At 42.8% G+C, this 23,471-nt stretch overlaps 1 protein-coding gene across 6 annotated transcripts in view; it reads right to left on the reverse strand.

Annotated features, from left to right (window-relative positions):
* LOC139537196 (seizure protein 6-like) overlaps positions 1-23,471 on the reverse strand; it is a 242,084-nt gene that overhangs the window by 115,846 nt on the left and 102,767 nt on the right. For all 6 annotated transcript variants that reach the window (XM_071338233.1, XM_071338236.1, XM_071338231.1 and 3 more), the window contains exons 2-3: positions 19,762-20,550; positions 14,916-15,055 (exon numbers count right to left, since the gene is read on the reverse strand). In XM_071338233.1, the coding sequence (XP_071194334.1) occupies positions 14,916-15,055; positions 19,762-20,550 (929 nt within the window). The remainder of the gene's footprint in view (positions 1-14,915; positions 15,056-19,761; positions 20,551-23,471) is intronic.

Below are 23,471 nucleotides of genomic sequence, written 5' to 3' on the forward strand. Positions count from 1 at the left end.
GTTCCAACAACTCTTCTACTGTTGTCCTTCTTCGTAGTTGTCCGGTATCCGGTGACTTGTTGTGTAGTACTGAACAGAACTACAGAGTTGATTTTCAAATCAAACTTTATTTGTCCCATGTGTCGAATACAACGTGTAGACCTGACCATGAAATGCTTACTTACAAGCCCTTAACCAACAGTGCAGTTCAAGAAAGAGTTAAGAAAATATTTACCAAAAAAACGAAAGTAAAACATAAAATGTAATACAATAAAATAACAATAATGAGGCTATATACAAGGGGTACCGGTACCGAGTCAATGTGCGAGGGGACAGGTTAGTCGAGGTAATTTGTACATGTAGGTAGGGGTAAAATGACTATGCATAGATAATAAACAGCAAGTAGCAGCAGTGTAAAAAAACAATGGAGGGGGGGTCAATGTAAATAATCCGGTGGCCATTTGGTTAATTGTTCAGCAGTCTTATGTCTTGGGTGTTGAAGCTGTTAAGGAGCCTTCTGGTCCTAGACTTGGCGCTCCGGTACCGCTTGCCGTGTGGTAGCAGAGAAAACAGTATATGACTTGGGGACTGGAGTCTGTGACCATTTTTTGGCCTTTCCTCTGACACCTAGTATATAGGTCCTGGATGGCAGGAAGCTTGGCCCCAGTGATGTCCTGAGTCGTACGTACTACCCTCTGTAGCACTACCCTTCCATTCGCTCTTGAAGATGCTTCTTTGAAGCTAGGCTAGTCAGCCGTATCGAAGGTTCCCCAGTGGAGTGATGAGAGTAGCATGATATGATGGTTTGAGCAGAGTAACAGGATGGTCCTACTTAAATTAGCTTTCGAAAATACCTTACTTAGGATAGTTAGTCAGCCGTACCTGATTGTCCGGGAGGTGAGTTTATCGTCTCCACCTTGTGTTGAGATTCAAAGTTCAAACCATTTTAAATGCACAGCTGCCACTTCACGCTTTCTCTGGATCAATTAGTTAATTCATAACCCATCATTTACACCTTTTGCTCGACAGGGGCGGTTCCGGCACCGACAGGGGTGGTTCCGGTTCACTTCGGGGCGGTGATTACTCAATGTGCAAAGTTACGGAAAGCAATTAGCTCATAACTTCTCAAATCCCATCCCTCAATTAACAAAAACACTTTAATCATTTTTTATATTTAATGCACAACCCATAGTATGGGAACTTAATCTATGTAGTGGGAATACTTTCTAAGTTACCGTATTTCCTTTATAACATTTTTAATGACATCACAAAATAACAAACAAAATGACAGTAGTGTTCTATGGATCGCCTCTGACCATTCCCCACGTTATACGTTAGAAATATTATTCCAGTATTTGCTTTTGAACGTGTTCGAGTTTCAGTGGGAAAAAAGCACACTGACTGGCTTTCTTGATGTCTATAGTATTCTCTTGGGTATGCAATCTGGTTTCCGCTCAGGTTATGGATGTGTCACTGCAAACTTATAGGTCCTCAATGATGTCACCATTGCCCTTGATTCTAAGCAATGTTGTGCTGCAATGTTTATTGAGTTGGCCAAAGCTTTTGATATGGAAGTATTAGGGTCTCAGAGGGGTGTCTCTGAGGGGTCTTTGGCCTGGTTTGCTAACTACATGTACCTCTCTCAACGAGTGCAGTGTATAAAGTGAGAAAATCTGCTGTCTCAGCCACTGCCTGTCACCAAGGGAGTACCCCAAGGCTCGATCATAGGCCCCACGCTCTTCTCAATTTACATCAACAACATAGCTCAGGCAGTAGGAATCTCTCTCATCCATTTATATGCAGATGATACAGTCTTATACTCAGCTGGCCCCTCCCCGGATTTTGTGTTAAATGCTCTACAACAAAGCTTTCTTAGTGTCCAACAAGCTTTCTCTACCCTTAACCTTGTTCTGAACACCTCCAAAACAAAGGTCATGTGGTTTGGTATAAAAGAATGCCCCTCTCCCCACAGGTATGATTACTACCTCTGAGGGTTTAGAGCTTGAGGTAGTCACCTCATACAAGTACTTGGGAGTATGGCTAGATGGTACACTGTCCTTCTCTCAGCACATATCAAAGCTGCAGGCTAAAGTTAAATCTAGACTTGATTTCCTCTATTGTAATTGTTCCTCTTTTACACCAGCTGCCAAACTAACCCGGATTCAGATGACCATCCTACCTATGCTAGATTACGGAGATGTAATTTATAGATCGACAGGTAAGGGTGCTCTCGAGCGGCTAGATGTTCTTTACCATTCGGCCATCAGATTTGCCACCAGTGCTCCTTATAGGACACATCACTGCACTCTATACTCCTCTGTAGACTGGTCATCTCTGTATACTCGTCGCAAGACCCACTGGTTGATGCTTATTTATAAAACCCTCTTAGGCCTCACTCCCCCCTCTCTGAGATATCTACTGCAGCACTCATCCTCCACATACAACACTCATTCTGCCAGTCACATTCTGATAAAGGTCCCCAAAGCACACACATCCCTGGGTCGCTCTTCTTTTCAGTTCGCTGCAGCTAGCGACTGGAACGAGCTGCAACAAACTCAAACTGGACAGTTTTATCTCAATCTCTTCATTCAAAGACTCAATCATGGACACTCTTACTGACAGTTGTGGCTGCTTTGTGTGATGTATTGTTGTCTCTACCTTCTTGCCCTATGTGCTGTTATCTGTGCCCAATAATGTTTGTACCATGTTTTGTGCTGCTACCATGTTGTGTTGCTACCATGTTGTTGTTTTGTTGTGTTGCTACCATGCTGTGTTGTCATGTGTTGCTGCCATGCTATGCTGTTGTCTTAGGTCTCTCTTTATGTAGTGTTGTGTTGTCTCTCTTGTCGTGATGAGTGTTTTGTCCTATATTTATATTTGATTTATTTTACATTTTTAATCCCAACCCCTGTCCCCACAGGAGGCCTTTGCCTTTTGGTAGGCCGTCATTGTAAATAAGAATGTGTCCTTAACTGACTTGCCTGGTTACCATTAAATAAAGTTTAAAACATTTTTTTTTAATAGAAACATTCCTTTGGTGAATTTGGAGAGCACAGGCCTGGATCTTCTGCTTTGATTTACAAAAGGACGTGAGTGTCAATCCCCATTAGCTATTTCCTACCCCCCTCTCCAGTTAAAAGGGGGTCTGATTGAAGTTATTCATTGCAAACCTGATCTGACCTATTTGGATGCTCGTGGACAGTCATGACACAGGTTTACATGTCCATTTCATTACAGTCCTAAGAGCCTGGGCAGATTGATCCTGTGACATCCTGCAGACAGTACAGCCTCCTTGAGTGGCAGATGATTTGGAGTGGTAACACATGCCCTGGCTTCAATCAATAGCTGCCGTCACCAGAGAGGGAGGTGCGAGACTGTCTATTGAGTTGTTCTATCTCTCTAACTGAACACTAGGCCTAGCATGTGACTGTACAGCCCTTTATCACATTTGTCCAAGGGCCTCTGCCCATTCATCCACTGGTCTGAGCCTTATAGTCCCTGTTTCAATCTGTGTGTTGGGTCCAGTTGGTCCTCACATGGACATACTCATCCCATCAGGCTACCTGCCTCAGTGATGTGGGCTGATAAACAGGGCTCTGCATGCTTTCCAGAACCAGCATTTCATCATATTCCACTACACAGAGACTGCCTGCTGAGATAGGAGTCCACTGGAGGGGCTAGAGAGAACAAGAGCTACTATATCAAAAGTTTGACTGAGAGCGCGGTTGTGTGTGTGTGTGTGTGTGTGTGTGTGTGTGTGTGTGTGTGTGTGTGTGTGTGTGTGTGTGTGTGTGTGTGTGTGTGTGTGTGTGTGTGTGTGTGTGCCATTAACCTTAGCATAGATCCAAAACTCCAAGCAGGAGAAAAACATACATACATACAAACAAACACCCTCCACCTAAACTTATCTTAGCCCTCCAGAGCCGGGCGGGATGAAAAAGCTCAACCATTCAAGGTCTTTCGTAGTAAATGAGGTGTTTGGAGTATTAGAAATGCCAGGGAAGGGGTAATGTGGATATCGTTTTGCAGGAAGGACAGAAAAATAAGGAAGTAAACATTCAATAGCCATTACCATGTGTGTCTGTGGGAAGCCTAAAACTAATCATGGCCCAATTTCCCAGGCTGATGATTTGCATAAGCCCAAAAAAGCCCACTACCGTTCAAAAGTTTGGGTCACTTAGAAAATTCCTTGTTTTTGAAAGAAAAGCACATTGTTTGTCCATTAAAATAACATCAAATTGATCGGAAATACAGTGTAGACATTGTTAATGTTGTAAATGACTATTATAGCTGGAAACAGATGATTTTTAATGGAATATCTACATAGGCGTACAGAGGCCCATTATCAGCAACCATCACTCCTGTGTTCCAATGGCATGTTGTGTTAGCTAACCCAAGTTTATAATTTTAAAAGGCTAAATGATCATTAGAAAAACGTTTTGCAATTATGTTAGCACAGTTGAAAACTGTAGTGCTGATTAAAGAAGCAATTAAACTGGACTTATTTAGACTAGTTGAGTATCTGGAGCATCAGCTCTGCCTAGAAGGCCAGCATCCCGGAGTCACCTCTTCACGGTTGACGCTGAGACTGGTGTTTTGCGGGTACTATTTAATGAAGCTGCCAGGTGAGGACTTGTGAGCCGTCTGTTTCTCAAACTAGACACTCTAATGTACTTGTCCTCTTGCTCAGTTGTGCACCGGGGCCAGCCACTCCTATATCTATTCTGGTTAGAGCCTGTTTGCGCTGTTCTGTGAAGGGAGTAGTACTCAGCATTGTACGAGATCTTCAGTTTCTTGGCAATTTCTCGCATGGAATAGCCTTCATTTCTCAGAACAAGAATAGACTGATGAATTTCAGAAGAAGGGTCTTTGTTTCTGGCCATTTTGAGCCTGTAATCGAACCCACAAATGCTGATGCTCCAGATGCTCAACTAGTCTAAATAAGGCCTGTTTAATTGCTTCTTTAATCAGGACAACAGTTTTCAGCTGTGCAAACATAATTGAAAAAGGGTTTTCTAATGATAAATTAGCCTTTTAAACTGATAAACTTGGATTAGGTAACACAACGTGCCATTGGAACACAGGAGTGATGGTTGCTGATAATGGGCCTCTGTACGTCTATGTAGATATTCCATAAAAAATCATCTGTTTCCAGCTACAATAGCCATTTACAACATTAACAATGTCTACACTGTATTTCGGATCAATTTGATGTTATTTTAATAGACAATAAATGTGCTTTTCTTTCAAAAACAAGGAATTTTCTAAGTGACCCAAACTTTTGAACGGTAGTGTATCTATGTAAAAAATGTAAAACACATAATGGAATATACACCTGATTTGCCTAGACATAAAGCAGCAACTCCCATGTAAATGCAACATCTGAAATTCTGAATTTCCAACTCTACATCCTGAAGCCCTTTCTGCTCTCCATTTACTTATAAAACTGTGAGCCACGGTCTTGGCACTTCACTCAATGGGACCATGTGGATTAATCAACCACCCACCGTTGACTACCATTAAACCTTAGTTCTAAGCAGGTCTCACGTCCTGAATCCTAGCTTGTGTTTGTGCATAGACACACAGGCTAACAGGTTTCCCTCAAACTAGGCATACGTTACACAGAAGTTTAAATCCTTGATCAGATCTGGGCCGTGTACACAAAGCATCTCAGAAAAGGTCTTAGGAATCCTGTTAAAACCTGTTTGAAGACAACAACAAAAAACTTCCAGCTCAGAGTAGGTTTTGGGATGATGTTAAGACACTGCCCAGACAAAGTCTGAGCCAGGAGTAAAATCAACTCATAAAAGTTTTTTCTCAGCTGGTAATCACAACAGTTTGAGGTACAGCAAAGGAAAGATAGTGATGACGCTCATTGACATTGTTGCAAATTGGGGAATAAACAATGGCGATAAGGCATTGCCAGCTGTGAACTTTATATCACGGGTCGCTCAGACAACCATGATGAATGTGACTGTACATCAAATGTTGCAATGATAAAACATTTGATATCATTTTTTCTGACAAGATCAGTTTGCCAACACTTAATTATTGCCTCATATGTTTGCATGCATAACCTTTTTTTAACCAATTCTGATGGTTATCATTATATAAACACACTCGTCACTATGTTTAACAACTCTAAATCGCTTTGGCACAGTAGAATCAAGTCACTTGCCGATAATGCTGAAAGGTTTATAATTTTCATCAAACACAATCAAAGTTAACATAGTCCCTAGATGTCTTCAATTGCCCAACTTATAGGCATAAACAATTTAGACATTTTTTTTAACAATGTGATATTGCGCTCCAGATGGATACCTTGAAATACCATGATGTAGGTAATTCAATAATCGAATAAAAAACATGTTTAATTATTATCCTTGTGGTTATACACTGAGTGTACAAAACATTAGGAACATCTTCCTAATATTGAGTTGCAGCCCCCTTTGCCCTCAGAACAGCCCCAATTCGTTGGGTATGGACTCGACTAGGTGTCAAATCAAATCAAATCAAATCAAATGTTATTAGTCACATACACATGGTTAGCAGATGTTAATGCGAGTGTAGCGAAATGCTTGTGCTTCTAGTTCCGACAATGCAGTAATAACCAACAAGTAATCTAACCTAACAATTCCACAACTACTACCTTATACACACACACAAGTGTAAAGGGATAAAGAATATGTACATAAAGATATATGAATGAGTGGTGGTACAGAACGGCATAGGCAAGATGCAGTAGATGGTATAGAGTACGGTATATACATATGAGATGAGTACTGTAGGGTATGTAAACATAAAGTGGCATAGTTTAAAGTGGCTAGTGGTACATGTATTACATAAAGATGGCAAGATGCAGTAGATGATATAGAGTACAGTATATACATATGAGATGGGTAATGTAGGGTATGTAAACATTATATTAAGTGGCATTGTTTAAAGTGGCTAGTGGTACATTTTTACATAATTTCCATCAATTCCCATTTTTAAAGTGGCTGGAGTTGAGTCAGTATGTTGGCAGCGGCCGCTAAATGTTAGTGGTGGCTGTTTAACAGTCTGATGGCCTTGAGATAGAAGCTGTTTTTCAGTCTCTCGGTCCCTGCTTTGATGCACCTGTACTGACCTCGCCTTCTGGATGATAGCGGGGTGAACAGGCAGTGGCTTGGGTGGTTGTTGTCCTTGATGATCTTTATGGCCTTCCTGTGACATCGGGTGGTGTAGGTGTCCTGGAGGGCAGGTAGTGTGCCCCCGGTGATGCGTTCTGCAGACCTCACTACCCTCTGGAGAGCCTTACGGTTGTGGGCGGAGCAGTTGCCGTACCAGGCGGTGATACAGCCCGACAGGATGCTCTCGATTGTGCATCTGTAGAAGTTTGTGAGTGCTTTTGGTGACAAGCCGAATTTCTTCAGCCTCCTGAGGTTGAAGAGGCGCTGCTGCGCCTTCTTCACGACGCTGTCTGTGTGGGTGGACCAATTCAGTTTGTCCGTGATGTGTACACCGAGGAACTTAAAACTTTCCACCTTCTCCACTACTGACCCGTCGATGTGGATAGGGGGGTGCTCCCTCTGCTGTTTCCTGAAGTCCACAATCATCTCCTTTGTTTTGTTGACGTTGAGTGTGAGGTTATTTTCCTGACACCACACTCCGAGGGCCCTCACCTCCTCCCTGTAGGCCGTCTCGTCGTTGTTGGTAATCAAGCCTACCACTGTAGTGTCATCCGCAAACTTGATGATTGAGTTGGAGGCGTGCATGGCCACGCAGTCGTGGGTGAACAGGGAGTACAGGAGAGGGCTCAGAACGCACCCTTGTGGGGCCCCAGTGTTGAGGATCAGCGGGGTGGAGATGTTGTTACCTACCCTCACCACCTGGGGGCGGCCCGTCAGGAAGTCCAGGACCCAGTTGCACAGGGCGGGGTCGAGACCCAGGGTCTCGAGCTTGATGACGAGTTTGGAGGGTACTATGGTGTTAAATGCTGAGCTGTAATCGATGAACAGCATTCTCACATGGGTATTCCTCTTGTCCAGATGGGTTAGGGCAGTGTGCAGTGTGGTTGCGATTGCGTCGTCTGTGGACCTATTGGGTCGGTAAGCAAATTGGAGTGGGTCTAGGGTGTCCGGTAGGGTGGAGGTGATATGGTCCTTGACTAGTCTCTCAAAGCACTTCATGATGACGGAAGTGAGTGCTACGGGGCGGTAGTCGTTTAGCTCAGTTACCTTAGCTTTCTTGGGAACAGGAACAATGGTGGCCCTCTTGAAGCATGTGGGAACAGCAGACTGGGATAAGGATTGATTGAATATGTCCGTAAACACACCAGCCAGCTGGTCTGCGCATGCTCTGAGGACGCGGCTGGGAATGCCGTCTGGGCCTGCAGCCTTGCGAGGGTTAACACGTTTAAATGTTTTACTCACCTCGGCTGCAGTGAAGGAGAGCCCGCAGGTTTTGGTAGGGGGCCGTGTCAGTGGCACTGTATTGTCCTCAAAGCGGGCAAAAAAGTTGTTTAGCCTGTCTGGGAGCAAGACATCCTGGTCCGCGACGGGGCTGGTTTTCTTTTTGTAATCCGTGATTGACTGTAGACCCTGCCACATACCTCTTGTGTCTGAGCTGTTGAATTGCGACTCGATTTTGTCTCTGTACTGGGACTTAGCCTGTTTGATTGCCTTGCGGAGAGAATAGCTACACTGTTTGTATTCGGTCATGCTTCCGGTCACCTTGCCCTGGTTAAAAGCAGTGGTTCGCGCTTTCAGTTTCACGCGAATGCTGCCGTCAATCCACGGTTTCTGGTTTGGGAATGTTTTAATCGTTGCTGTGGGTACGACATCGTCAATGCACTTCCTAATGAACTCGCTCACCGAATCAGCATATTCGTCAATATTGTTGTTGGACGCAATGCGGAACATATTCCAATCCGCGTGATCGAAGCAGTCTTGAAGCGTGGAATCAGATTGGTCGGACCAGCGTTGAACAGACCTGAGCGCGGGAGCTTGTTGTTTTAGTTTCTGTTTGTAGGCTGGAATCAACAAAATGGAGTCGTGGTCAGCTTTTCCGAAAGGGGGGCGGGGGAGGGCCTTATATGCGTCGCGGAAATTAGTATAACAATGATCTAGGGTTTTTCCAGCCCTGGTAGCACAATCGATATGCTGATAGAATTTAGGGAGTTTTGTTTTTAGATTAGCCTTGTTAAAATCCCCAGCTACGATGAATGCAGCCTCAGGGTGTGTGGTTTCCAGTTTACAAAGAGTCAGATAAAGTTCGTTCAGGGCCATCGATGTGTCTGCTTGGGGGGGAATATATACGGCTGTGATTATGATTGAGGAGAATTCCCTTGGTAGATAATGCGGTCGACATTTGATTGTGAGGAGTTCTAGATCAGGTGAACAGAATGACTTGAGTTCCTGTGTGTTGTTATGATGATCACACCACGTCTCGTTAATCATAAGGCATACCCCCCCGCCCCTCTTCTTACCAGAAAGATGTTTGTTTCTGTCGGCGCGATGCATGAAGAAACCAGCTGGCTGCACCGACTCCGTTAGCGTCTCTTGAGTTAGCCATGTTTCCGTGAAGCAGAGCACGTTGCAATCCCTGATGTCTCTCTGGAATGCTACCCGTGCTCGGATTTCATCAACCTTATTGTCAAGAGACTGGACATTGGCGAGTAGTATGCTAGGGAGTGGAGCGCGATGTGCCCGTCTCCGAAGCCTGACCAGGAGACCGCCTCGTTTGCCCCTTTTACGGCGTCGCACAGGGTCGCCGGCTGGGATCAGATCCATTGTATTGGGTGGAAGGCAAAACACTGGATCCGTTTCGGGAAAGTCATATTCCTGGTAGGAACGATGATGAGTTGACGTTAATCGTATATTCAGTAGTTCCTCCCGACTGTATGTAATGAAACCTAAGATTACCTGGGGTACCGATGTAAGAAATAACACATAAAAAAACAAAATACTGCATATTTTCCAAGGAACGCGAAGCGAGGCGGCCATCTCGTTTCGGCGCCGGATGTTCCTCGAAAGCGTTCCACAAGGTTGCTGGTCCATGTTGACTCTAGTTGTGTCAAGATGGCTGGATGTCCTTTGGGTGGTGGAGCCTTCTTGAAACACACGGGAAACTGTTGAGCGTGAAAAACCAAGTATGAAAAAACAAGTTCCTAATGTTTTGTACGCTCAGTGTATTTCATCATGTAAATGTCAGATGCTTTGTGATGGTTGCAGATTCAACTGAGCTGTGTCACTTCAGGACAACAGTACTGGTGGCGTACCAATCCTAAAAGTGAAGGCAGCCCTTCCGTGGACTGTCCCTGGTGATAACAACACTCATAACAACACTCCTACCCTCAGTCTCATGTTCATTATAAACCACTTACATGTTGGCCTATGCATGTGTTCTCAATGGAGACAGAATGGAGAGTTAAGATGAAACATGGAGAAGTTTACATTTTCCTCTTCATGGCTCTATTTCCTTTTTAGCAAGGGGGCACAGACTGGAGTGGGCGTCCTCTCTCTCAGAAACACCCCTCGTCTCCACTTGAAGAAGGTTTCTCATTCAATTATGTACATTTGGAAAATTGGCCTGGAGTGAAGGCATCAATACATCTCTGCGGCTCTTTTCATCATCAGTGTCCCTGGTGAAAGATATCAAGAAGGATCTTTCATGCCCCGGAGGCGTCCTCCTCCTCTCGCAAGGCCCAGCATCACACTCACAATCACACAGATGACATCTCAGACTGTTTTCCTCTTACAAAAGAATTTCACAGAGCCTTTAAAATATGAAGCTATTATTAGAGTCTCCAGCTAGTTGCCGGGAATTAAGTGCATTAGAAATCTGCTTCCATCTTGAGGAAATGGATGGGTTCATCTGGGCCCGTATCCACCAAGCGTCATAGTAGAAAAATGGCCATAGGTGCTGAAAAAAGCTATGCATGAAGCCTCTTTTAGTCATAAGAGTCACACCAAGTCAACAAATATTTAGGACACCTCATGAGCTATCCTTACCAGTTAAGCGTTACCTGCCTGGGTCTTGATAATAGAAAAATGCAGCGAGTCAGTGGTTCCTTCGCCACATGCAACTGCTTTGGAGTTGTTCAAATATTTCTGTATGATGAATCCATAAATAATCTAGACCTACATGCAACCGTATCTCTTGCACTTTTGACAATGATTTCACATGAGGCGTACTTCATATGATATGCCTAAATATTTACACTGAGTGGACAAAACATTAGGAACACCTGCTCTTTCCATGACATAGACTGACCAGGTGAATCCAGGTGAAAGATATGATCCCTTATTGATGTCACTTGTTAAACTTCAATCAGTGTAGATGAAGGGGAAGAGACAGGTTAAATAAGGTTTTTTAAGCCTTGAGACAATTGAGACATGGATTCTGTTTGTGTGAATAGGCAAGACAAAAGATTTAAGTGCCTTTAAACGAGGTATGTTAGTAGGTGCCAGGAACACCGGTTTAACCCTCCTGTTGTGTTCGTTTCATGTTAATTAATTCTGTGTTCCTGGTCCAAAATGACCGCCCCATTAGAGCTGATTATGAATCCATAATAATACATATATTATCACCTAATGTTGTGTTAGATCTTTTTATCAACTTAAGTTCTTGTGAACATTACAAGTTTTGAAATTCTATTTGCTATTTATGGCCTGTAGGCCTCATTGACCTGACCTCATACAACTTGTTTTTGAGTTTAAAAAAAAAGAAGCATAATGTATGGATTATATTGACTATAGCAAATACTCAGATGAAACGTAATGTGCCATTTATCACAAACTACTTTGTGTCAAAGTTTAACAAGGACTCTCTCCTCCCCACCAGTGTCATGATCAAAAATATGATCAAGAGCCTCACATACCGTACAGTAGTATATCGTTTGGTCATTTAGCTGCCACAGAATGAATTGTGAGCAAGGCCTCAAAAAATGTTTTTATACCAGAGCTGTGAGAAAAGTTCTATATATTATTGAAACAATTTGGCGATTGTTTGTGAGAATGCCAACAGGTGTGGTTCCCGTGGGGGAAAGATTATATTGGGGAAAGGTTCCTGTGCAGGTTGCCATGGAAGCCAAGAAGGGGAGTGAGGTGTGTGTGTGTGTGTGTGTGTGTGTGTGTGTGTGTGTGTGTGTGTGTGTGTGTGTGTGTGTGTGTGTGTGTGTGTGTGTGTGTGTGTGTGTGTGTGTGTGTGTGTGTGTGTGTGTGTGTGTGTGTGTGTGTGTGTGTGTGTGTGTGTGTGTGTGTGTTCAAACACACATGCATGTGGGGTCTGTGAGAGGAAGTGTGTCGATCTGATGAATGGGCATGTGCCTGAACTTAATTTTATTCTTTAATTGTAGTCTCACCCATTCATTTCTAATGAACGGTTCTTTTTGACCGGGAACACCACAGGAGTACAAAAGTTAAATAAAACACCAAAAATGTAATGAAAATCATCAAAATGTGTTTTGTGTGTTCAGATGCCCTGTGTGGACAAAGTCATGGAACCTTATGACAATCTGATTAAATGAACTACATTTTTCAGAGAGAAAACTAGTAAAACCGGTCCAATTCGACCGGAACACAGTAGGAGGGTTAAGTGTAACTGTTAAGCTGCTGTGTTTTTCATGCTCAACAGTTTCCTTTCTATATCAATAATGGTCCACCACTCAAAGAACATCCAGCCATTTTGACACAACAGTGGGAAGCATTGGAGTCCACTTGGGCTAGTGTCCCTGTGGAACACTTTCGACACCTTGTAGAGTCCATGCCCCGATGAACTGAGGCTGTTCTGAGGGCAAAAGGGGGAGGGTGTTCCTAATGTTTAGAGACAATGTGCTGAAATGAGAGTGCATATGGATTTACTTACCAGATCATCTCACTGTGCTCAGGCAACATGCCATGAGACTTTAACAATGACCCTTTTAATCGTGGCTGGGTTTAATGTAGGTTATCTCTGAGTCCACTGCATAGCTGAAAGGGTATTGGGACATGAGTGGGGGTGTATCATTGTCATTTGCTTAGGCAAACACTAAATTATACTGCATGCCTCCTTATCGTGCATAAACTGGAGATGACCTTGAGTGAACAATGGCCCTATCAGTCCTGGTAGTCAAAGGTCCTGAAGGATTTGTATAAAGTTACTTTTAATTTAAGGGAAAGTTTTCACTAAGAGAAACAAGCAAGGTGGCTTTCAATCCACATAACTGAAAGATAGACAAATACCAACAACATGCAATGTGGCCATGGAGATAAGTAGTGGTTTAGTCATGATCTGAAGCACAAAAGTCTAACTTAAATTGTTACTTTATAGTAAGTCCCTATGGTCAGCATACTTCTAGCTAAGTAATTGGTGGTCTGTGAATGGCTCTTTCAGCCAATGGGGAAAAACATAATTACTCCGTCCATTGCAAGAGGCAATTCATTCTCCTACTTAGCCAATGCCACACATACTTTCCCTTTACAAAAAGCATGTTCTCAAATATATATTTTGCTCAATGAGAGATTGTTTTGATTGTGTGTGTAATCAAGAAGGGAAGATTGCTCAGTGACCAATTTAGAGTATATTCAATTAATTGTTGTTCCGATTTAATCAAAACACAGTACTACAGTCATGGCCACTGAACTAGGAACTAGGAACACAACCCAAGATTAAAGTATTTACTGTAAACTACAGTAGTATGCAACTATTGCTAAAGAAATTCACTATGCAGTAGAATTGGTTCATTTCCATGAGACAAAATTATATGAATGATATGAAATGCACAGTTTGTATTGCATCATGCAATGTATGATAAATACATTGTGAAATATATTTTACACTCAATCAATGAATTATGAGATAATCTTATTGCCAAGGTACTGTTGATGCGATACAGAATTATACATTTTGTCTGGAAATGTAAATGAATCTAAATGCATTTTGACCTATTTAATGTAGACTCCACATAGATGAATTTAAGTAACTTATTATTATTTTTGCTAGGGGAAATAGACGCACCATCCCTTCCTTCCGTGGAGAAAATAATGACTGATGCCTGCTTCCATAGATAAACATTGGATGCAGCCAAGACGGGACCAGTGAAAGAGATGCATTCAAAGTGAGAGCCCTCTGAATGCATGCTAGCAAATTGAACTCGGGGTTTGTCTTTTACCTACGCTTTCGCAAGCAATTTTAGTAGGCCATTTTGTCTCATTAGATCATTATGAAATGACGGCTGACTAAACATTTCGCTATGCTGTGGTGTCTCTGCTGCTGGGTCTGTATTGATTGTGGTGGGACTGTTGATGTGACAGCCCAGAGATAACAAGTTCCACATGAATGAATAGAAACACAACAAGCAAACAGCCCTGGCTGAATTCAGATTTCCCCTTACCACTCCAAGAGAACATTTTCAGGAATAACTATAATGGTTTTATTTTGAAACTGCTCTAGTTACAAGAAAGACACTTGCTAAACATGAAGTGCAGTTGATTTTTTTTATTGTATTTTTTCCTTGAAGTCATGTGAAGCTCACGACTTTGTAATGGCATAAATAAGCTGCACTCATAAATGTTGACATGAGCCATTTGTTTCATGAGCAAGCTGAAGTGTTATGTTAGTTTGAGATTCCAATAGATGCGTAGCTCATTAGCGTTTGGGCAGCTGAAAATAGCATAAAGGTGTAACACACTTCATCAGAGCCGCAGGCTCTAACGACAGCCATGATAATTAGGTTAAATGAAGGTAGGGAAGAGAGAGAGAGAGTGCTAGAGAGAGCGGATTGCGGTGCTAAAACAGTGTGTCCAGCAACACTAACCCAAGGCCTATTGGCAAACCTGGACCTAACAGCCCTCCTCTCATTTCCATTAACATTAACACACTGAGCAGGTTTCCATTAAAACCTTGAGATGTGGGAAAGTGTATGGATGTGAACCCCATAAAAGGGACAACTTAGACAGTATCCCGTTTTCACTGACCTGTACTTCAATCCCGTATCCCAGGTAGACCGTCACCACATAGATGCAATCCACTGCAGGGTCAGACGACAACGCTGCAGAATGCTGCTGTGGAATCTTGATGTGGCCCTCAGGGTCAGTGAAATTCACAGTGCAGGGACCTGGCACAGGAGAAATGAAAAGACAAGTGATCCCTCTTCCCAGACTACTGATCCATCTCTGACAGCCCATCTGTGTCTCAGTGGCCCTCTAACCCCCTCATTAACTCCCCAGATTCCCTGCCTCTCAGCCGGGCCTTGGAGATCACGCCGCCCCTCAGCCATCTAGACCCACTGGAGAGGACAGCCAGGCAGCACAGATCAGGTGGAGCCGGCCTCTGCAGATTGGTTTGCCGCATGATCTGCTTTGTGATCCTGGGTGCCAGATGAATAGGAGCTGTCAGCATGGAAGGATGAGAAACACTGACTGGCCCTCTCCAACGCTGTTCCTGCCACGCTGTACAAGACTCTGACTAAAATCTGAGTAAACACTGTAAACGAGAGGCAGTCATGCAGGACACTTTAGGTTACTGCTAAGGGTTGTCATCAGGGTTTGGAACCGGTCATGGAACAGAATCAAAAAAAAATTTTAGGAACAAAATCAGAACCGCGAACGAAAGTGAAATATACTGTTCCGGAACAGAACCATTATTTTAAATGCATGGAACCAGTTAAAACCTTTCGCCATTTCGCCATTTCGCCATTTCGACTTTGTAAAAAATAGTTCCCAAATTAAACTGCCTCGTACTCAATTCTTGCTCGTACAATATGCATATTATTATTACTATTGGATAGAAAACACTCTCTAGTTTCTAAAACCGTTTGAATTATATCTGTGAGTAAAACAGAACTCATTTTGCAGCAAACTTCCTGTCAGGAAGTGAGAAATCTGAAATCGGGGGCTCTGTTCCAGGGTCAGTTTATTAATTTGCATGTAATCTATGGGTCTACATGCACTGCATACGCCTTCCCCTAGATGTCAGTAAGCAGTGAGAATTGGAATGGGGTGTCTAGGTAGATCTGAGGCCGAACAAGAGCTCTTGGAACCGGGGGTGCAGTCTTTTCAACGTTCGTCATGGCGCGAGACAGACCTCAGGATTGCGTTCTGAAAAGCTGTTGTTATAGGCGTTAGATATATCCGGCTCTGATTTTATTCGATATACGTGTTAAAAACATCATAATGTAGTTATTTTAAACCGAGTTATATCAGTTTATATCAGTATATTGCGATTTTCGGTATTTTCTTTGTGCTGCGTCCTGGGGATTTGGACACGTCTGCGCCACATGGCTAATGTTTGCTGCTAATTCCAAAGTTGAAGACGACAATCTACAACCGAGCAACGATTATTCTGGACAAAGGACAACTTGTACAAGATTCTGATGGAAGCTCATCAAATAGTAAGAACTATTTATGATGTTAATTAGTATATGTGTCGAAAATGTTAAACTATTATTCCGCCATTAATTTCGGCGCGGTCTCGCTTTAACGCACGCTGTATGTCGTAGTAACGTTAATTTAAAAAATTTAACACAGCGGTTGCATTAAGAACTAATGTATCTTTAATTTGCTGTCCAACCTCTATTTTTTAGTCAAGTTTATGATTAGTTATTGATTAGATTAGGTGCCTCTCCCAAGATTTCTCCCGACATTTTGGTTGCAGTTTGGCTACTATTCTCATTGTATAACCACGATTTGTGCCGCTAAATATGCACATTTTCGAACAAACCATATATGTATTGTGTAATATGATGTTATAGGACTGTCTTCTGATGGAGTTTGAGAAGGTTAGTGAAAAAATTTATATCTTTTGCTGGTTTATTTGCTATCGCTAACGTTATGTTGAATGAATGGGGCTGTGTGGTAGGCTATTGTAGTAAGCTAATATAATGCTATATTGTGTTTTCGCTGTAAAACACTTAAATAATCTGAAATATTGGCTGGATTCACAAGATGTTTGTCTTTCATTTGCTGTACACTGTGTATTTTTCATAAATGTTTTATGATGAGTATTTAGGTCATTCACGTTGGTCTCTGTAGTTATTCTAGCTGCTTTGGTGACATTTTTCGAACAAAACATATGCTATACAATAAATATGTTATCAGACTGTCATCTGATGAAGTTGTTTCTTGGTTAGTGACTATTTATATCTTTATTTGGTCGAATTTGTGATAGCTACCTATGCAGTAAAAAAAATGGTGGAAATATGCGGTTGGGTCTTTTCCTATCGTGGTTAGCTAATAGAAATACATATTGTGTTTTCCCTGTAAAACATTTTAAAAATCGGAAATGATGGCTGGATTCACAAGATGTGTATCTTTCATCTGGTGTCTTGGACTTGTGATTTCATGATATTTAGATGCTAGTATGGATGCTTGTGGCGCTATGCTAGTCAGCTTTTTTACTGATGAGGGTGCTCCCGGATCCGGGATGAGTACCAAGTAGAAGTTAATAACATTATTTTCCTCACAAAACGCAACAAAGTGCCTATGGAAAGCCCTACTCTTTCACTCAGAAACCTATTCTAGTGTCTGCTAGCCTGCCTGCTGAAATTGCATATGCACTTTGTTGCGTTATGTGTGGAAAATAACGTTCAAAGATATTCAGAGTTCCATCATAGAAGCCACTCCTCCGTAGGTATAATTCTGTGGGCCTAATTCAGATAATGCATGTCATAACAAGATGCCCAGCGTGTCAAGCCAAGCCTTCTCCACCACCCTCTCTCGCACTCTCCCCACCAGCAAAATTTCAGTCGCATCTCGCACCTTACACTCGTCTGTCGAATGGATGTAAATAGCTTGCACGCTCAAAAGCAGGCTGCTCTATCCACACTGATTGGTAGGGTAATTTAATGTTAATGTAAATGTTTTTAAAAAATTATTTCAGAGGTATAAAAAGTAACAGAAAGGACCCATATAAAACGTTCTTTTTTTGTTTGTAACAGTGGAATGGAACAAAAAAAAATGGTTCTGTTCAAAATGAAACGATTGTGAAATAGTTTTGGTTCCAACCCCTGGTTGTCATACTCTTTTCTTTGGATTTGGGGAAGGTTGTGTGTTTTTTTTATTGGGCACTGGAGAAGGAAGTTGTCACGCCTGCTCCCTCTCTCCCTCCCTGGCGCTCGAGGGCGCCAGGCTGCCAATCACTACACACTCCTGCCACCATCATTATGCACACTTGTTTCTCTCGTCACGCGCTTTTACGCCTCAGCCAGATCATCAGGCTCCCATGTCTCAGCTGGCTCGCCAGGCTACCACATCCCAGCGGGATCCTCAGGCTTCACGCCTCAACTGGATCGCCAGGCTCCCACGCCTCATCTGGTTTGCCAGGCTCCCACGCCTCTGCCGGTTCGTCGGGCTTCTACACCCTCAGCCGGCTTGTCCAGCGCCATGCCTCGGCCGGCCCGTCAGGCTCGCCCAGGTGGGACGTCGGGTGGCACCCCTAGAGGGGGGGTACTGTCACGCCTGCTCCTGCTCTCCCTCCCTGGCGCTCGAGGGCGCCAGGCTACCCCGCACTACGCACTCCTGCCACCATCATTACGCACACCTGTTTCCCTCGTCACGCGCTTCAGCGATTCATTGGACTCACCTGGACTCAATCACCTGCTCTCATTACCTCCCCTATATCTGTCTGTTCCCCGCTTCAGCATTTATTGTCTTCATGTCATTTTATTCTCCCTGTTCTGACGCTGTTCCTGTCCTGTTCCATGTCTGTTGATAATTAATTAAATGTTCACTCCCTATACCTGCTTCTCATCTCCAGCATCGGGTCTTACAGAAGTACATTTCCCCCTGGTTTACATTCACCCTTTTGCAGGTTTTACTATATAATGTCTTCCATCCTAGCCAAATGTTTTAATCTGCTTCCATGTGCCTCCCCTATATCAAGGTGTTTTGGTACTTCTGCACTAGACTTTTCTGGGCGTTAACTTTTACTGTACCACAAGTCAATATAGTAAACTAGTCTAACTGTCTATCCTGCCCTCTATCCAACATTCATAGTGACAATAGTGGTAGATGGATTGTTTTTCCAGATCTGCAATAGGCTAGCTAGCATCATACCACACATAAAATTATTCAAAGCTGCACCAATTTTCTATGTAAGTGGAGAGGCCAGGTACGTCATTGCACATAAAAGAACAGTGAAGACATGAAACACGCAAGAGAGGGGGACAATACAATTCTCCTACCTAGACTATTCTACAACACCACAGTGTAATGAAAGTTCTACTCTAGGCTGTAAACTGCAGTGAAAATGTCATTTCAACAACGGTGCAAAAGCCCTGTGATTTGATCATTTAATTCAATTTGGATTAGTTGTGGGTATACTCTTGGCGGTTTATTAGGTCTAGAAAGGCAAAGTTGTAGGCCAGTCTGGATATATTTTAAGTTTTGATACTGAGATGTGCTGTCTGTTGCAAATCATCATTCTCCCAAGTCATTCAATAATAATGTGGCCACATATTGTACGCTCCCAGCAGGCCCAGTTATTCAGGAAAGCTTAACACACGCTCTGCCTCCTCTCCGATCCTAGTGGCTTTTCCTCGCGTGCCGAGAACCTAACGCTTCAAGGTCATGTGAAAATATTTGTAACATTGGGGAAGGGGGTGCATTTTTCTACGACACCTCGAAATGGACAGCCCCCGAGTACATTTTTAACTGTTGATAGTTTAAGTGATTTGACGCTGCCTGCATTAAAGCTGCTACTCTAAAGCCATTGCATTAGGCCATTACAGAAAAGCAGCAGTTGCCAATTGGATGTAATTGGATTTATATACTTCTACTTCACTCTATACTGTATGTGTATGAGACCAATAGAAACAGAAATTACCTGGTGTCTGCATGGTGGTGATGGTGGTGGTTGTGATGATGGTTGTGGTGGTCATTCCCTCATCCACCTCTCCTGTGGATACGGCAGTCAGTTTGGTGAGCTGGATGCCTGTTTTGTTCTTTACCCCTGGTTCCTCTGACTCACCTTTCTCCACCCTCACTGAGGTGGTCAGGACAGGGGGGGGCAAGGTGGTTTCCATGATAACTTCCCCCTGACCATTGGCGCTTCCATTCAGGAAGGGGGGGGCATTGGGGCTGCGGCCACTGACTGTAGGGGGAGTGGTTGCCACTACAGGGGTGGTCAGGGAGTCTGTGGTCACTGCCACCTTCTCTGCCTCCCTGGCCTTGTCTTTGGCGAACTTGTTATTCTGAGCCATGCTCACCAGTAGCCCAGGGTCTGTGGAAGCAGAGATGGTGAGGGGGGTTGTGGCAGCCACCGTGGCAGTAGTGGCGATGTCAGAGAAGGCAGGGGCGTCCTCGTGTGGCACCAGGCGAGTTGAGGCGTCCCCCGCCTCAAAGGCAGTAACAGAGCCAGGCATTGTGGGATGTCCTGCCACGTCTCCATGGTCTGTGAAAAACCGCTGGTCCCCCTGGAAATCTTTAGTGAGCAGGAGTTCATGTAGGGCGATGCCTCTGAAGACAGGTCGGTGGTTGGGGACGTTCATGGAGGATGCTGTGGTAAAATGGTGGATCTCACTCTCTGTGTCCTGTGTGGACGAGTGTGTGAAGGCTCCGCTGTCTGCTTCGACTCTCCTCTGGCCCCCAACATTTCCATTCTCTAGAGAAGACACTGGAGAGAAACACACCAACAACATGGAGGTATTAGAGCATACTAGAAGATAAATATAATACCAGAGAACATGATTCCTAAATATTACATTGCATAGAAAACATATTTTTTCTTTAAAGTCAAAAAAATATATATACATTGGATACATATATGGCTCTGTTGTAATTGCAAAATCTGTTAGTCTAGGGTTTAGTCTAGGGTTAGGGACCCCCATTTACCAGGCTGTAAGGAGCATTATGAGTGGATATCTTGTCACATAGAAGGTTAAGTGCAGTGGCTAGTGAGTAAAGTGGAACAATAACCACCCTGATTAACTAACTACTACTGTAGCCAAATTGCCACAAGAGGCCCTTAGAAAAGGCCCTTCAGGAAAAAATCCTCATGATAACCCTTTGATGATTCATTTGAATACCTTTATTCCTCCTTCTTCCAATTAGCCAAAGTGAAGGTTTTGCTCTGAATGTCTCATGATTACCAAATATAATAATGGCTGAGCCGTAGAGTAATTATTCCCACCTGCAGCGGTTAAGATGCAATCAGGAAGCCCCAGGGTATAGGTGCTAAATTCAAAAAGTGGGAGGGATGATAATGATAGCTCCAAATTGCTCTCATACAGTATTACTATAAGTATCCAAAACCACAGTGTTAAATGTATTTGCTCTCAAGAAGTAAGGTCGGAAATGAACAGTGCTTTTGAAAGTGGGTCTTTTTTGCCGGAATGACGGCTTAAGTGTCAAAAGATACACCAGAGGACGTCTCTCAGGGTTAATAAAGAGCAACAACACGATCGTCTTTCATCTCTTCTACATTTATCTCCATTAGTATAGGGAATGCCTTTAAAAAGTTCTGTGACAGATTAATAATGACAGTCCTCACTGTGAAGCCTGCAGTAAGTCAGCATGAGTGTTCATTATCGCAGACAAGCTCTGCAATCACAGCCAGAGCGAGGGAAAGAACTGAAAGGAGAATTTCATCAAGAAAATGTAAATATTCGTCTGACTTCTGAGATAAAAGATTAAAAGACACAAGTTTTCTAAAAGACAGACTCTAGCTGAAGGATGGCATGACTTTCAGAATGTAGATTACCCCTAGTGTGCATATGCATGCACACTGGCACACACACACACACACACACACACAATCCCTTGACCCACACTCCTTAACCACATGCCAGAGAAAGAAGTAAACCATGATAAAGCACAGAAAACACACAATCCTTGTAGTGGAAAACCACTTTGAAAATGGAGAAAAGTATGTTATCTTGCTACTGTAATTGTCTCCAAAACCCCAGACACAACTGCCAAAACAACAGGCAGTGTGAAGAGATTGATATGGTACAGCAGTGATAACGGCTACTTCTCTTGTCCTTTATTAGAGCAGGACCTCAGTGAAATGGAAATAAAGGACTTACAAAAGCTCTCTGATGTAATACTGCCTTATCTGTCGTAAAGAGTAGGATATGCTGCTGGGATTTTATATACTAATTGTCCTTGACAGTTTCAACACTTATGGTTGTGCTGCGTGGACAAATGTGACTAGTTTCAGGAAACTAGGTGCATCACTAGGTGCGTCACTACTTCACAGGAGAGGCATTTGAACAAAAACATCGTTTTTTTATCAAAATGCGTTTTTTTGGCAGAAATGCCATCTGGAACATGTAAAAGTTTTTTGCCTTAATAACAAACTTGTATGCCATCTGTAAATATGAATCAATTGTTTAATTACGAGCCTGGTTTAGCGACGGAAAAAGGCAGGAACCTTCCTGTTAGCCATGATTGGCTGAGATAATGGATGGACTGGACATGCCGAGAGATGAGTTCGGATTGGTCTGCCATGTAGCCCGCTTCTGTCTATAATATAAGCTGCTCAGTATGTGTAGGTAATCCTTTCTAACGTGGCTTTTTTGAAAGATATCACGAAGAACTGTGATAATGTTGCAAATGCTCTCCACTCTCCACTTCGAGTTTTGAAATCAGTGGAATTCCCGATGGAGTAGGATAGCTAAGGAAATTTAGAAAATTCAGGCATTTGATTGCAAATATGCAGATGAAGTCAAAAAAAGAACACACACAGGCTGTTATATAAAACACCTGTCTCTGAATTACATCTTCAAACTAAGCGCAACCATGGCATCCGTAACAGAGGGAGAATTGTTCATACATGTATACAGGTAAGAGAGTCTAGCTAGCTACATTTTCAGATATTATACGTTTCTAATTTTGGCAGAAAATCATTTTCATTGCAAGTTAAAGCGTACTGTTAGCTAGCTAGCTAATGTTAGCTTGCTGGATGGCTCACTAGCTAACGTTACGTGTTTGATTTGTGTAGTAATATTATTCATATCTCAGATCCATTTGCTTGCTAGTTATAGCCTAATGTTAGCTAGCTACTTAACATTGAACCTAGTTGGTTAGCTTTAGCGTTATGAGTTGGGATTATGGTTTATTGTTTAGCTAGCTACCTACTTGTCTAAACAATACATTTGATTTGATATACAGTAGTGTGTGTTTACCAGAGACAGGAATGTGAAGATCAATATGACCTGCACCAAAGTCAAATTAGGATATGAAGCTAGGCCAACGAGACCGTGTCCAAGTTCTACATTTCTCCAGTAGAATGCCCTGCTTTTATTTCATCACACTCACAGCCGTAAGCTGTTTTCTGTAATTAGCTCACCATTAACTTGAAAATAATGATCTTGTTGTGAGTTTATTTTTCTGTAATAATGAATACAAATTAGCTAAAGTTAAGATGATGTCAGTTTTATGATATGATCATTATTTGAACTGGCTAGCTAACAAGCTAGAAACTAACCAAAACATTGTTTAGAAAGTTGCCTGGTTTGCTAGATTGACCTATACTAAATTCATTTTTAAACGGATGAAATCGTTGGTTGTTTAGTACACTCCCGTACTCAATCT

Source organism: Salvelinus alpinus, chromosome 13 (assembly GCF_045679555.1).
Source record: "Salvelinus alpinus chromosome 13, SLU_Salpinus.1, whole genome shotgun sequence".
Lineage (NCBI taxonomy): Eukaryota > Metazoa > Chordata > Actinopteri > Salmoniformes > Salmonidae > Salvelinus > Salvelinus alpinus.